Raw genomic sequence first — 16,982 nt, 5'->3', positions numbered from 1 at the left:
CCTTTTATTCTTTAATCATTTGATGAAAGGGGGCAAGAGTTTTATTATAGCATTGTTTCTTAAGCTGGGAATTATGGGGAAGGAGGCCAGCCTTAGCATCTGGAGAGACAGCCGTAAATCCAGCTCAAGCTGACTCACATCCTTTTAATCAGAATTGCACCCTGGATAGGAGAAGACGGCTCTCCTATGGCCTCGGGGCAGCTAACGTTAACACGCCTTACTCTCCTAGACACAATGTAGGTGTTAGCTGGTTTGGAAACACACCACAGCTGAACAAAGAGGCAAGTTGGTTTGATGCAGCTGATCTCAGTATCTTATCCCTATGTATTCAGCCAAATCAACCAACTTCATCAAACTCAGATAAGCATGATGGAAATATCTTACAAAACCTATGTAGACTTGTAATGTAGGAATCATGGGCGAAGCCAGGATTTAGGTTGGGGGTGGGACCAAGCTATCTGGAATAATACAGTTACAGATAGGTAGCCGTGTTGGTCTGCCATAGTCAAAACAAAACAAATTCCTTCCAGTAGCACCTTAAAGACCAACTAAGTCAGTTCTTGGTATGAGCTTTCGTGTGCATGCACACTTATCTGAAGAAGTGTGCATGCACACGAAAGCTCATACCAAGAACTGACTTAGTTGGTCTTTAAGGTGCTACTGGAAGGAATTTGTTTTGTTTTGGAATAATACAATATGGAATTAATACAACAATTAAAACAGTTAAAACAATAAAACCACAAGTTCAGTTCAGGGGAATGCTTGCCTAAACAGGTGAGCCTTCAGGAGCCGGAAGAATGCCAACACAGATGGGGCTTCTCCTGTTTCAAGAGAGAAAGCATTCCACAACACTGGTGTCACCTGTGAAAATCCTGCCTCTATGTTACCGCAAGACAATAATCATCAAGTCATGGCAAAACTAGCTGGGTTACATTGGCTGATCATGGTGCCCTTGAGAAAAGTTTCCCATCCCATTGTAGCTGACTGCATCTTCCTATGATCTCTCTGGAGGAGGGGTAGGCAACCTAAGGCCTTTGGGCTGGATGCGGCCCAATCGCCTTCTCAATCCAGCCAGCAGACGGTCCGGGAATCAGCGTGTTTTTACATGAGTAGAATGTGTGCTTTTATTTCAAATGCATCTCTGGGTTATTTGTGGGACATAAGAATTCGTTCATCTCCCCCCCCCCAAAAAAAAATATATAGTCCTGCCCACCACATGGTCTGAGGGACAGTGAACCGGCCCATGGCTGGAAAAGGTTGCTGACCCCTGCTCTGGAGGGTTACTTGGCCCTGAACAAAGTCAGATGTAGTGATGGAGAGAGGAGGATATGGGAAACTTTATTTCCATGAGCTTCCTTATGCTAGCTAACCCCAAGCCACTATATGTAAAGGCACACATACAGACAACTAATTGTCCAAGCCATTTAGTGAGCCACTGCACCTAAATAACCTGCCATGTGTCCACCCCAGGTATGCTAAGTCTCCAGATGTGTCCCAGCCATAATCATAATCATAATAATTTATAATTTATACTTTATACCCTGCCCATCTGGCTGGGCTTCCCCAGCCACTCTGGGCGGCTTCCAACCAAATATTAAAATACAGTAATACACCAAACATTAAAAGCTTCCCTAAACAGGGATGCCTTCAGATGTCTTCTAAAAGTTTGCTGTTCTCTTTGACATCTGGTGGGAGGGTGTTCCACAGGGCGGGCGCCACTACTGAGAAGGCCTTCTGCCTGGTTCCCTGTAACTTGGCTTCTCGCAGTGAGGGAACTGCCAGAAGGCCCTCAGCGCTGGACCTCAGTGTCCAGGTAGAATGATGGGGGTGGAGACGCTCTTTCAGATATACTGGACCGAGGCCATTTAGGGCTTTAAAGGTCAGTACCAACACTTTGAATTGTGCTCGGAAACGTACTGGCAGCCAATGTAGGTCTTTCAAGACCAGTGTTATGTGGTCTCGGCGGCCACTCCCAGTCACCAGTCTAGCTGCCACATTTTGGATTAGTTGTAGTTTCCGGGTCACTTTCAAAGGTAGCCCCACGTAGAGCGCATTGCAGTAGTCCAAGTGGGAGATAACCATAGCATGCACTACTCTGGCGAGGCGGTCCGTGGGCAGATAGGGTCTCAGCCTGCGTACCAGGTGGAGTTGGTAGACAGCTGCCCTGAACACAGAATTGCCCTGTGCCTCCATGGACAGCTGCGAGTCCAGAATGACTCCCAGGCTGCACACCTGGTCCTTCAGGGGCACAGTTAGCCCATTCAGGACAAGGGAGTTCTCCACAACCGCCCGCCTCCTGACCCCCAAAAACAGTACTTCCGTCTTGTCAGGATTCAACCTCAATCTGTTAGCTGCCATCCATCCTCCAACCGCCTCCAGACGCTCACACAGGACCTTCACCGCCTTCACTGGTTCTGATTTAAAAGAGAGGTAGAGCTGGGTATCATCTGCCCAGCGGCTGCATGTAGATGTTGAAAAGCATGGGGGAGAGGACAGAACCCTGAGGCACCCCACAAGTGAGAGCCCAGGGGTCTGAACACTCATCCCCCAACACCACTTTCTGAACAAGGCCCAGGAGGAAGGAGCAGAACCACTGTATGACAGCGCCCCCAGCTCCCAGCCCCTCTAGACGGTCCAGAAGGATGTTATGGTCGATGGTATCAAACGCCGCTGAGAGATCAAGCAGAACTAGGAAACAGCTCTCACCTTTGTCCTTAGCCCGCCGGAGATCATCAACCAGTGTGACCAAGGCAGTTTCAGTCCCATGATGAGGCCTGAATCCCGCCTGGGATATATAGAAGGCTTGTTTCCCAAGGGCAGTAAGGCTGAAACATTCCTGGAATTCAATATATTTGTGACTGTGTTTTCCAATAAAAGGAAAAACAATGGGGTTGGGGAAAGACTTTAAAACTGCATGTTAGAATCCACATACAGTGGTGCCTCGCAAGACGAAATTAATTCGTTCCGCGAGGTTTTTCATCTTGCGATTTTTTCGTCTTGCGAAGCACGGACTTTGGAAAAGCTTCAAAAACCACCAAAGTCTTCAGAAACCTCAAAAAAGGCTACCACACCACGTGCTATGCTCCTCGAAGTGAATGCACGGTTTTAAGAAAAAGGAAACAAACTTGCAAGACAAAGGAAACAAACTTGCGAGACAATGGAAACAAACTTGCAAGACGTTTTCGTCTTGCGAAGCAAGCCCATAGGGAAATCCGTCTTGCGAAGCAACTCAAAAAACGAAAAACCCTTTCGTTTTGCGAGTTTTTCGTCTTCCGAGGCATTCGTCTTGCGAGGTACCACTGTACATATCACTAAGGAACAAGTGCTCAGGGATATCTCACCAACGTAATACAATATTTTATACACCCAACAGATATCAGCAAACATTATCTTACACCAGCAAGGTACTCATCATCCATATTAAGCAATTTGGTGACTGTATCTGAATGCTGACGATCCTGATTTGCTTTGTAGACATTCATAAGCGAATGCTGAATATAATATTTATGCAACTGTCGACATTTATGTTGCACTTTTTCACACACAAAAATTTACACTGTCAACAATTTACATGTGAAATACTGACTGCTGTAGATTTTCAGCGATCCACTGAGGCAGGTCAGAAAGCCGATTTCTGGTCTCCTGGCTCTTTGTCATGCCAGAGAATGACCAAGAGATGAGAGAGGGTAATCTACCACACTGGAGCCGTTAAAAGGGCTGTGGAGAAGGATCCCCAGCACTCCAACAAAACCTGCAAGAAGTTGGGCAGACTAGGCCTTAGTTTGGGATAAACCAGGCACCCCCAAACCCACCCCTCCAGATGTGTTGGGACTACAACTCCCATCATCCCTAGCTAACAAGACCAGTGGTCAGGGATGATGGGAATTGTAGTCCCAAAATATCTGGAGGGCCGAGTTTGGGGATGCCTGGGATAAATGGATGCTGTCTAGGCTGCAATTCAAGCCTGAAGAGAGTCAGCTGACATTAAAAGGCATCAAGACACAACAAGCCGAACTTGAGCAACTTGTCTTGAGTTCAAAGACTCTCCCCTATTTCTCTTGCTTCCTGACTGCTACCTCAGATGGTGGATCCTGGGCTGTACACTTTGCCTTTGACCTGACAGCGGCTATTGGCCTCTCCAACCCTCTGCTGCTACCCCAGAGCCTTCTGCATGGCTCTCTGAGCCTGCCCCGTGACGCTTTGCTCCATAACTGCTTGATCTGGTGCCTGACTCCCAAGTCCCTCCCCATACCCATGTTCCTGGACTTTCCAATCCTTGTCCACACCTAAACCAAACCTGCCTCAGAGCTAGGCCAAGGCTGCAGAGCTAGGTCAGCTACAACCAACCCACTCTGAATTTTGGGCTCATTCTACACTTTTCTGTGTCAAAATCACACAGCTATGTGGTGAAATGAAAAAAAAATTAAGGTCTTTTATATATATAACAAATGTTCATAACTGCATATATAGGCCACATGTCTGGAACCCCACAGAAAAAGTCCTGAAACCATTTTGTCCCTCCCAAATTGACCTCAAATATTTCTCTGCAAGGTCGATGGAAAATGGAAAAGCCTTCCCATTGTCTTTTTGTTCACAAATCCTGTCTTAAGGGTATGTCTGTGTATGAATAGAGAGAGCCTGTGACCTGGCTCAGGAACCACGTATTTATCATTACAAAAGACTGGCCAGGCTCCCCAAGTAATCCAATCAAGGGACCATTAACAGGTAATCTGCCAGACAGGAGATAAACAACGCACTCAGATTTCTGTTGTAGATCACCCTTTCTGTGATGTAGGTATGATGTATCTGGGGGTGGTCTTGAGGTAAACCCTTTCTGTGATAAAACAAAATAAAAAAATTCCTTCCAGTAGCACCTTAAAGACCAACTAAGTTAGTTCTAGGTATGAGCTTTCGTGTGCATGCACACTTCTTCAGATACTGTGATGTATCTATGATGTATACATACATCTGTGATGTATGTATGATGTTTCTGGGGGTGGTCTTGGACTCCAGGACGGGCAATTTAAAATGTCTATATAAGGGCGGGCACACCTTTGTTCTGGGTCCTCCTCCTTTCCTGCATGTGAGGGGAGCACCCTGTTGCAACAGATCAATAAAGATCAGGCTTACTAGCTGCTTTGCTTCTCAATATTCTCTGGTTGGCCTCTGTTATTTTCTCCAACCGGTGGAGAACCTACAAAGGACTCTATAAGGGCTCTTGTGTCCCCCATAAGAAAATAAGGGCTGGTTTTTGTTTATTACAGAGGAGTAACCTAGTTATGAGTAGCATGACACAAACAAGATTATAAATTACTATTCTGAATGTGTCCTTGTTCATTTCAGGAGCTAATTTTACTTTTTAAACAAACCCATTGTAGCATAAAACACAGAACGCTAACACGGAATCTACACTTTTTAAACCATACACACAGCTGGCTCACGTTCCAAGAAACAAGTATAAAAGCAATCTTTTGTAGTATTTCATTTCATCCACCCACACATTGGCTCAGATGGGCTTTTTGAGCACACACCCCTGCATAGTCTGGTGCAACATCACAACTACCAAATTAATCTTCTGAAGAAAGCAGAAGTGGACAGTGGCCACCGGCTTAAATGGATTTGAAAGGGGATTAGACAAATTAATGGAGGGAAATGCTTCTAGGGCATGACTGAGATCTCCCCCTTAAAAATAAAAAAAAACCCGTATAGAAATGCTAATACTAATACTAATACTAATACAGTGGTACCTCGGTTTACATACGCTTCAGGTTACATACGCTTCAGGTTACAGACTCCGCTAACCCAGAAACAGTGCTTCAGGTTAAGAACTTTGCTTCAGGATAAGAACAGAAATCGTGTGGCAGCAGCGGGAGGCCCCATTAGCTAAAGTGGTACCTCAGGTTAAGAACAGTTTCAGGTTAAGAACAGACCTACAGAACGTATTAAATACTTAACCCGAGGTACCACTGTAATACTAACAATAATAATGTCCTATTTTTAGGATCAGGGAGGGCATGCCTCTGAATATACCAACAACAGAGGAAATACAGCGAAAAATATGAAGTATTCGTGTTAAAACAACATGAGGGCAATGGCTAACTGCCGCATGATCCTGACAGATGACGGGCAGCCCAGAAATATAGTAAATAATTACCCCACACTGAACTGAATAGAACTTAGATTGCACTGTTAGTCAGGAACCAGCCCACCCATTTAAATAAACCCACCCTGCTTATTAATAAGGACGAATACTATAATCACTGTAGTCACCACTGCCAATCATTTCCATATCACTTTAGTGTGCAAAGTGTGCTAAAATGCTCTCTGCCTCATTCATCTGCACCAAACTAGATTTCTCTGTACTGAGCTGCAGCCTGAATCCTTTTAACCTCAGTTGCAGTTTCCAGCGAGAAAGAACCCTGGAAGTAAATAATGGAAGATAATCCCTCTTGTATGTTTGGCATTTAGAGCAGTCAACACAGAGTCTGCCTGCTCTTTTCTCTCTCTTTTTTCAGGCTGTTTGCCAAGGAAAGACCTTTTTAGGATCATTTACTTAGAATTGTTCCTGCAATTAGCCAGCCCATTGTTAACACCAGTGTGTGGTTTTTCTTATGCAAACCACACCATTCCCGCTTGCAGGAGTTTGTTTTTTTCAGAAAAAGCAGTCCTAGCCATTCATATCTGACTCTTTGAAAGGGATTTGGTACCCGCTATTACAAAGCACATAGAAGCAACCTAAACTGTAGCGTGTTATACACAGAACGGTAATTACTGTAAGTATCGTTATTTCTTCTTATTATTATCTTGAGCTGGGAGAGTGGTTAAAACTCTGCTCTAAGAATATCAAGATCATCAATGGGAGAAAGAACAAATATTTCCTTTTTTACATGGTTCTGCTTGCTGAAGAACAAAATTTTGCAGAATTTGGAGGTGGGTTGGCTAGATGCAGGAGAGATTTAGGGTACATACAGCAGTCTGAGTTGGAGGGATAATAAAGGTGTAAAAGCAGAAATGCCAGTATGGTAGAAGCATAGAGTTGAAAAGTTACCAGAGGGTCATCTAGACCAGTGTTTCCCAACCTTTAGTCTCCAGCTGTTTTTGGACTACAATTCCCATCATCCCTGACCACTGGTCTTGCTAGCTAGGGATGATGGGAGTTGTAGTCCAAAAACAGCTGGAGACCAAAGGTTGGGAAACACTGATCTAGACCAACCCCAGCGATGCAGGAATCTCATGACAGATAGCCAGCACAAACTATAAACTTCATTTTTAAACTGAGCACAGTGCTATATATTTTTAATTAATGACCTGGTTTGCGATATACAATTTCTGTACGCTCCCCTGCCCCTCTTAATTTTATTTATTTGGAAATAACAAAACTGCCTAAGTAAATAAACTTAACTGAATCCACAGAAACCACATAGAGCCAGATGCCCTGTTGTTAGGACAAACATTACTATCTGATTGTATTATTATTTATTCAGAATAACCTGTTAGCCACCTTCACACAAACTCGGTGTATGAAAACATCCTAATTACTCCCCACGCCTAAAAACAAAAGAAACAAAACCTGTAGACAGGGAACAACAGAAACAGCACCAACCAACCAAGCTAGCTAGCTAGCTGTACTGAAGGCCAAATGACTGGAAACTTTAGTTTTAACTCTTGCTGGAAAGTCAATAGAGAGGGAGAGCTATAACCTACAGAAGGAAGTTTGTTCCACAGCCTTGGTGCTACTGATATAAAGACCCTGCTCTTTGCCGCTATTGTGTCTCAGTTTCTCTCTCGCCCAAGTTGACTCCAGAGCGGGAGGGATTCAATTCCACACCAGAAATTTAAGTTTACACAACTGAAGCAAATTAAGGGGCTCTATCGCTCTGGTGCAACAAGGCCCGGTTTATTTTCAGTGGCGATTGTGAAATGCACTGAAAAGTGTGGAATCAATGATTAACATAAAGGATGAAATCAGAATAAACAAGCATTGTTGTGTAACCTCACCACAAACAAATCAGAATAAGGACTCAGTAAAGACTAGGCGCTGTGTAAGTTTTGTGCAAGCAAACCAGGATGTATGCTCACAAAACAGATCCCTGTCCCCAGCCTCTCTCTCATGCGCACGCACGCACCTATTCAATCCTGGATTCGTAGAATTGTCAAGTTGGAAAGGACCCCAAGGGTTATTTTGCCCAACCCCCTGCAATGCAGGAGTCTTTTGCCCAACATGGGGCTTGAACCTATAACCCTGAGATTAAGAGTGGCAGGAGAAGCCCAGCCAAATGGGCAGGGGTATAAATAATAAATTATTATTATTACAGTGGTACCTCGGGTTAAGAACTTAATTCGTTCTGGAGGTCCGTTCTTAACCTGAAGCTGTTCTTAACCTGAGGTACCACTTTAGCTAATGGGGCCTCCTGCTGCCGCCGTGCAATTTCTGGTCTCATCCTGAAGCACAGTTCTTAATCCGAGGTACTATTTCTTGGTTAGTAGAGTCTGTAATCAGAAGCATCTGTAACCTGAAGCATCTGTAACCCGAGGTAAAAAGGTAAAGGTAAAGGGACCCCTGACCATTAGGTCCAGTCGTGACCGACTCTGGGGTTGCGCACTCATCTCGCTCTATAGGCTGAGGGAGCCGGCGTTTGTCCGCAGACAGCTTCCGGGTCATGTGGCCAGCATGACTAAGCCGCTTCTGGAGAACCAGAGCAGCGCACGGAAACACTGTTTACCTTCCTGCCAGAGTGGTACCTATTTCTCTTTTTTTTTTATAATATTTATTGAACATTTTCAAATATAACAGAAAAAAGAAAAGAAATAAAACATCCATTTTATAACCTTATTTTAATTAGCATCTTGCCAGGACTTCCCCACCCCACCCCCTCTTGTATTCCAATTCCTTCAAATAGATTCAGCAAGTTCTTACCCCAAATTTTAAACTTATTATAGTTAACCCAATGTTAAGAATGTTTTTCCATCCCCTAAAATCGACCCCGCTCCCTTCCACGAGTTCCCCTCTTTAATATGCAGAACAGATTAAAATAAAAAAAAATAGAACAAAGAATAAAGTATAATTTAACACCCTTTGGATTCTAAATTTCCCTCCCCCCTTTCCCGGTTGCGTTCCCCAATGTACATCAATGCCTGTTGTCATCCTGGAGATCCCACATCTAGGCCGAAATCCTTCACCAGTCCACTTTGCAGTCTTTTTAATAGTCTTTGCCGTCTTTTTGATCATCTTTAGTTTCAAGCGTCCAATCTTGGAAAAGCTCTATCTCAAAAAGGTCCATTTTTCCCATCCAGATCTCTGTATTTAAGAGTAAAAACTCCAATTTTGTTTCTTTAGACCTTTCAAATCTGGATGTCCCAAATGTTCCCACTTCCAGATTTGTCCAATTCTTGTTGTTCATGTTATTCTTATTATTCTCTCTCCTCACTTTCCTCTAGTTTCTTTTCCTGCTCTCCTGCAAAAATGTTCCAATTCCAAAGGCTTCTAAATCCCCTACAGAGGCTTTATTATTCAGGAACAAAACTTTACGTCAAGTCCCTTCCATTCTTCAATAGATAAATCTATTGTCTCCTTTAGTGTAGAGACCTCTGTAGACAAAATAGTGTTCCATTTCTGCAGTTTCCCAGGAGATAAAAAGTCCAATTCAAATTCCATGCCAGCAATACTTGTAGTGTCCCACAGCCCCTCTAGAGGGATTATAGTAACTCAGTTTCCTTCCAGATCGCACCCAACAGTCAAAGTAACTTGTTATTCCTTGTTTAAAACAATTTATATCTAATTTGTAACAAATGTAACCGGCAAAGTCCTCATAACAAAGTTCTCTTTTTATTCTTCAGCTTTGACAGCTCCTTTGACAGCTGTCAAAGCCTCTGTTTCTCCTCTCCCGGCGCTCTCGCGGATTGCTCCCGGTTCCCGGGGGGGGGGTTGCATTTTAGCTCACGTTCTACTTTTCTCCTCCAGCCCAGTCTTATAATTTTCCATCGTGAAATTAGTGACTTTATCAAAATAAGGTAACACTCGATCTTAGTTGTTAAATCCTTTGCTTTAAATCCTCTACGACAGGGGGGAGGCGGACTTCCTTTTTGCACCTCCCCCGCTCGCTCCAAATTTAAATTTTTTTCCCCTTTTTAAGTCCAGTTTCCAATTACTCACGGGTTATTCTTTTTAATCCGAATTTTCAATGGAAGAAGTCAGCGCTCTCCGCCAAATGGCATGCGGCTTCGCTCGGTAGGGGAAGCGGAGGACTCATAGCACCACACACACCCCCGGCACCCGCTCCGTAGCCTTTAAAAAGGCTCCTTCGCGGGTCGGGGGGGCGCAAACGGTGCCCGCCGAGTCACCATGCCCATGGGTTTCAGCGCCCATGGTTTTTGAGGGTCCCCGCGACGCCAACGCGGTAGAACCCGGCCCCTGCCGAGCAGGCTCCCTCCGGAGCTCGGAGGGAGTCCGCCATTCGGTGATGGCGCCAACCCGGAAGTCCCTCCAGAGTGGTACCTATTTCTCTACTTGCACTTTGACTGCATGATAATAATAGTAAGGTAAACGGTGTTTCCGTGCGCTGCTCTGGTTCTCCAGAAGTGGCTTAGTCATGCTGGCCACATGACCCGGAAGCTGTAGGCCGGCTCCCTCGGGCAATAAAGCGAGATGAGCGCCACAACCTTAGAGTCGGCCACGACTGGACCTAACAGTCAGGGGTCCCTTTACCTTTACCAACTTTGCTATCCCAGCCTGGTCACAGCCATTGTATATCAGGCAAGATGTTAAATAAAAGGCTGGATTATAGTCTCCACTTCCTCCAGGGAACACAGGTCCTCTTCCTTACAGCAACTCTGTGATGTAGATTAAGCTGAGTGATAGTGACTGGCCAAGGAAAGCCACCCAGTAATCTTTGCTGCTAACTAGATATTTGGACCCAGGCCAAAGTCCCAATCCCACCCCCACAACCTGGTGCCTTTCAGATGTTGTTGGACCATAACTCCCAGCATTCCTCACCATGAGCCATGGTGTCAGGGGCTGATGGGAGCAGGAGACTGACTTAATCTGCAGGGCATGAGGTTGGAGGAAACTGATCTAGCCACTATACCAAATTGGTCTACCAACGGGCTTTTCTACAGAATCAGTGGTTTGAGGAGCACAGTGTCGTGGATGGTACAATGTACAAACCTTGTCCAAGAGCTGGGCTTTTTATCTCAGCTGTCAATATGTTTTGGAAATTAACCAAATCTCTCTCTCTCTCTCTCTCTCTCTCTCTCTCTCTCACACACACACACACACCCCTTGCATTTCAGCAATATGGAGAAGATTATGATACCATTTTGAGACCAGTCCAGGGTCTACACAAAAGACATGTTTCGTTTTTGTAGCAATGTTTATTGACTGAAAACTATGCGGTATTGGAAATATTTCCTGCTCTCTTCATACACTAAAAACAAACAAGTGAACGGAACTGGTAGAATCACATACCACCCTACAGGCAGAGTTGCTTCCTTGCCGGAATTGTACAGGCTCAGAAAGAAGTTTATCTTTTTAAACTTCTTGCCAGTATTGGGGCATCAGAATATTTATTTGGAGTGCTTATATGAGCCATAGGGCAGTTTACAACAAAACTAGACAAGATAAAAACTAAGCGTAACATCCACAAAATAACACAACCCTCAAATACATAACAAATCAACAACCATTTGCTAATAGCAGCAACAACAAATCAATTTATTTATCCAGTTAGGTCTCTCCTCCTCCACCCAGCCGCCCAAAAAAGTGCACTTAACTGATCGCCTAAAATTATATTAGGGTTGAGGCCGGGTCCACCTCGATACAAAAGGCTTTCTCCTGAACCCTCAACACCACACAGTGGCGTAGCGTGGGTTGTCAGCACCCGGGGCAAGGCAAGTAATTTGCACCCCCTAACCCATGGATTTGCGCCCCCTAACCCTAACCCCCAGATGTTGCGCCCGGTGCGGCCGGCCCCCCCTGCACCCCCCACGCTACGCCACTGACACCACACACTTCATCCCGCACAGGAATTACCAAGAGGGAGTCATCTATTCATCTTAAGGCCAGGAGTAGGCCAGCAAGGAAGATGACATGCTTGCAGAGAATTTGGGTCACAGGTGTTTTAGGATTTTAGGTGCCAAAGTTCCACCGAAACCAATTTTGTAGTCGAGACTCCTTAGCTGTTGCACACACAGCAGCATTTGCAGTGCGATGTGAATGCATGTGTCTCAGACCTATGAGGGGGCTTAGTGTTAGATCAGACTATTGATCCATCTAGGCTAGTAATTTTTCTCTACTCTGCCCAGCAGGACCTCTGTATGGTTTCAGGTAGAGGGTCTTTCGCACCACCGACTTGTACGTGATTGTTTTATAAGTTGAGATGCGCAGGATCAGACCTGGGATCTTCTGCAAGCCAAGCAAGTGCTCTGCCACAGAGCTATGGATCCTGCAATACCCCCTCCCATCCCCAGGTATTTCCCAGGTCTGCCAACTGAGCTCCTTTTTAAACTAAAGGTAAAGGAACCCCTGACCATTAGGTCCAGTCGTGGCCGACTCTGGGGTTGCGGCGCTCATCTCGCTTTATTGGCCAAGGGAGCCAGCGTACAGCTTCCGGGTCATGTGGCCAGCATGACTAAGCCTCTTCTGGTGAACCAGAGCAGCGCACTGAAACACCGTTTATCTTCCCGCCGGAGTGGTACCTATTTATCTACTTGCACTTTGACGTGCTTTCGAAGTGCTAGGTTGGCAGGAGCAGGGACCGAGCAACGGGAGCTCACCCCGTCGTGGGGATTCGAACCGCCGACCTTCTGATCGGCAAGTCTAGGAAGGTCTGCATGCGAGGGATAGATCTTTCCCACTGAATCAAAGGCGCCTCTAGATTTTTCTCATAACTGAGCCTCCATCCCATCCACAATCGCAAAGAAGAGCTTCTAGAAAAGATGGTGCAAGACTCAGGTCCTCCTTTGCAGGCTTCCCACAGACATCTAGTTGGACACTGCGAAGACAGGAAGTGGACTAGATGGGCCTTGGCCTCATTCAGAAGCCATGTTCTTCACAGGTTCTTTTCAGGCTTGTGGGTCCCCGGCCTGGTTCATTTCAGAAACCAGGCACGCCACACAGTCATACATTTATAACTGCGTCCCTTGGAAAGGGTTGCCAAATCTTTTTAACAGACAGACAACATGATAGGGTGCCCAAGCAAATCCCAACATGGAAAATGCTTCTGCAGTGTGGACGGATGCCTGCTTGTTGGAAACCTCTTTGGGGGGCCAAGAGCCTCTCCAGAGAAACAAAAGGTGGCAACCACCTGACCTTGGATTCCCCCAACCCTCCAATCTGACAAGCCACCAGCTTTTCTTGAGCCTCAAAAGAGCGCTAAACCTGGCAATCATGGTTCATCTCCCTAAGGGCAGAGCAAAACCCCACCATATGACAGACCTATTTTGGAAACCACACATTGATACATGCTGTAACCGAGGGGGAAAGCTAAAGCAGCCTCCCAATGCTACAGCAACCTCCTGTCAAGCAATGAAAAACAGCCTGGCACGCTGTGCCCTGCTTTTTCAAGAACACTCTCAATGCACTATATGTCCTTCCTCCTTGCTATTTTCCTCCTGGCATGTTCCCGCAGCACTGCTCTGCTGCAGAAAAATATCACACTTCTCGAAATCAGCTCTTTATTTTACGCAGGATATTTACAAGGCACTTGATCGAAAAGCTCCCCAAGCAGGATGCAAATAATTACTATGTACTTTTAAATTAGAGACAGCTCCTCTGCTCTGCTCATGCTCGCTCTCTCTCTCCGTGCTCTACTTTTTTCAATGCAGTCAGCTGAACTATGGAGCAGCCCGGATTCAACTTTACAGAAATTAGGACTTTTCCCCCGGCCCTCTTGGCGGGTCAACAACTTAAAAATAAGCTGAACGAAAAGCTTTCCTACCATATGTCCAAAAAGTTTTCCAGAGTACAACTAGCCCCTTTGGCTTTCCAGATGGCTATGATCATCCATGCCTAGGGAGTGGAGGGGGGGGGGAGTCCTAAAATTGGCAGGCAACTCCGCACTTTCCCCTCTCCATCATCCCTGCTGAGGATGACGCGCTGGCTGCCCCGGGCTTTTCCTCTCTCTCTCTCTCTCTCTCTCCCGCACCGCGCACAGTTCCGTCATTACCTCTTTGGCTCCGAAGTTTCCCCGCAAGAGACCCCGCGAAGCGAGCGCGGCTCAGCTTCCCACTTCCAGCCCAGCCCAGGAAAAAGAAAATAGAAGGAAGGGGAGGAGAGGAGAGAAGCAATGGGGAGAGGAGGGGTGTCTCTTCCCCCCTCCCCTAGCGCGCAAATGACAGGCTGCGTCCTTGCAAAGCGCCGTTTGCAAGCGCTCTGAAAAAGCAGCAAACAAACACGCACCAAATACTCCAAACAGCCCCTCTTTCCTCGCGCCGGAATGCCAGGAATGTCAGCGGAGCTTTTTTACCTACTGCCCAAATCATCGCCGGCTTCTCTGGGTCCTAATGTTGGCCCATGTATTCGCCCCGCCGAGCGCTCTCTCTTGTCTGCCTCTTGCTTTCTCCGTCTCTCTCTGGGCAGATCTTCCTTCTTTTCCTTCGCCAAGCAAGAGCGGTCCCTTGGAAAGGCGGCCAAGGGGTTGGGATTGCCAGCGTAATTCTACCCGCTCCGCGGCCGCCAACCCACACGCTCCAGCAGGGAAGTCGCACATCGCCGCCGCGCGGCGCTTGCCAGGTCCTAGCGCGCGGAAACTCCACTTTCCGCCCGGGGAAAGTTCCTTTCTCGCCGGCTGGTGGGAAGGACATACCCTCCAGCATTTATCTGGTGCAAACAGGGGCGTCCAATCAATTATTATTATTATTATTATTATTATTATTATTATTATTATTATTATTATTATTATTATTATTATTATTATTTTACTGTTTATACCCCCGCCCATCCGACTGGGTTGCCCCCAGCCACTCTGGGAAGCTTCCAACATATATAAAAAACATAATAAAACATTTAAAAACTTCCCTACACAGGGCTGCCTTCAGATGGCTCTGTGGTGGAATAACTCCATGTTGTTGTTTAGTCGTTTAGTCGTGTCCGACTCTTCGTGACCCCATGGACCAGAGCACGCCAGGCACTCCTGTCTTCCACTGCCTCCCACAGTTTGGTCAGACTCATGTTGGTAGCTTCAAGAACACTGTCCAACCATCTCGTCCTCTGTCGTCCCCTTCTCCTTGTGCCCTCCATCTTTCCCAACATCAGGGTCTTTTCCAGGGAGTCTTCTCTTCTCATGCGGTGGCCAAAGTATTGGAGCCTCAGCTTCAGGATCTGTCCTTCCAGTGAGCACTCAGGGCTCATTTCCTTAAGAATGGATATGTTTGATCTTCTTGCAGTCCATGGGACTCTCAAGAGTCTCCTCCAGCACCATAATTCAAAAGCATCCATTCGTCGGCAATCAGCCTTCTTTATGGTCCAGCTCTCACTTCTATACATCATTACTGGGAAAACCATAGCTTTAACTATACAGGCCTTTGTTGGCACGGTAATGTCTCTGCTTTTTAAGATGCTGTCTAGGTTTGTCATTCTCTGATGCAAATGGGGCATCCTATTCAATAATAATAATAATGCAAATAATAATAATTTTATTCTTTATATCCTGCCCATCTGACTGGGTTGCCCCAGCCACTCTGGGCAGCTTCCAACATCTATAAAAAACATAAAAAACATAAAAAACTTCCCTACACAGGGCTGCCTTTAAATGGCTCCATGGTGGAATGACTCCATACCCTCCAACATTTCTCTGATGAAAATAGGGATGTCCTAAATTCGGGACTGTGCCTGGTGTTACGCAAATTACCGGGGGCGGGGGGCACATCTTTAAAGTTGTTAAATGTTACAAATATTTTGCTTAAATGTATCCTTTCGACTTGACAGCTCAGGGAAGTTACCTAGCTTTAGCAATCATATAAAATCAACTCCTTTGCCAGTTTCCTCCATTTCAACACTATTTTGCCTTTGGAAAAACGACTCTTTTCCCTGCCACCTCCTCTAGCCAGTGAGGACATGTATACACACCTCCTACCCCAGGAAGTTCCCAGAGGTGACAATTGCTGAGCTGATTGTTGGCCATGGAAAGCCTAATCCCATCACCAGACTTGCCAAGGGGTTCAGACGTGCAAAGGAAGTTCTATTGTACTTTGGGTGGTGGGACTTCAGAAGTGTTTGCCTATGCTAATCTTATACCTGGGTCTTGCCCTGACATGTCTGCTTATGCTAATCTTGTACCAAGACATGTTTGCCAAGGTTAAACTAGTGTAACCCCTGTCTACCCCTCCCCTTTTGTGACATGTCAGTGATGTAGCAATGATGCTGTGCGAACTGTATTCTGGGATATGGTGGGAAAGTTTTAAAAGTCCTTGTCACCCCATCCTCAGGGTTCAATTCCTTTTTGAACCTGTTGCGCAATAAACTTTGATCTTCAGCTATTTGCTCCGGCTGGTGGCTGGACTCCTTCTTTGTTCCGCAGGGACCCACAGGCTCTGCCCGACAAGCAGGGTGACTGAGCAGCCTTGCATCTAGATTTTTCCATAACTCTGGAAAATAGGAACACTTGGAGGGGCTGGAAGCAGCATCTCTTGTGGCGTTTTGTGCAGGCTGCAGGAGGAGAGAGAGTCCTGGTGGTGGACTCTTATTGTAGAGCTGGAAGGGACCACCAGGCATAGGAGCCCAGGGTCCCTTTAGCGCCCCCATAAAATAATTGAGGGAGCCACCGCAAAAAAGTTGATGGGCACTGCCATTCAAATGGTGACCATGCACCATATTATGTGATTGATTATGCAGGTATGGGCTTACTTCCCCTCCCCGCAATATTTTATTCAAGTTGGTACACCTGCATGTAGGGACATGGGTGTAGCTAGGGGGCAGGGGGGCAACTGCCCCCGCTAATCAATCAATCAATCAAATAAATAAATAGTAGAAAGATGTTGACAGGTTT

At 45.9% G+C, this 16,982-nt stretch overlaps 1 protein-coding gene across 7 annotated transcripts in view; it reads right to left on the bottom strand.

Annotated features, from left to right (window-relative positions):
- The window catches only part of AMOTL1 (angiomotin like 1), a 78,906-nt gene that overhangs the window by 39,231 nt on the left and 22,693 nt on the right, over window positions 1–16,982 (bottom strand). The window contains exon 1 of one of the 7 annotated variants that reach the window (XM_081860171.1): window positions 14,463–14,678. The exons of 4 other annotated variants lie outside the window; for them this stretch is intronic. In XM_081860171.1, the coding sequence (XP_081716297.1) occupies window positions 14,463–14,478 (16 nt within the window). In that variant the 5' untranslated portion in view covers window positions 14,479–14,678. Of the gene's footprint in view, window positions 1–14,162; window positions 14,278–14,462; window positions 14,679–16,982 lie in introns of those variants that run through there. 2 more of the 7 variants (XM_081860174.1, XM_081860175.1) reach the window with 2 other exon arrangements.

The sequence above is a fragment of the Podarcis erhardii genome (genome assembly GCF_964252035.2).
Source record: "Podarcis erhardii genome assembly, chromosome: 4".
Taxonomy (NCBI): domain Eukaryota; kingdom Metazoa; phylum Chordata; class Lepidosauria; order Squamata; family Lacertidae; genus Podarcis; species Podarcis erhardii.
The sequence above is the reverse complement of the archived record's forward strand: the minus strand, read 5'-3'. Positions and strand labels throughout refer to the sequence as shown.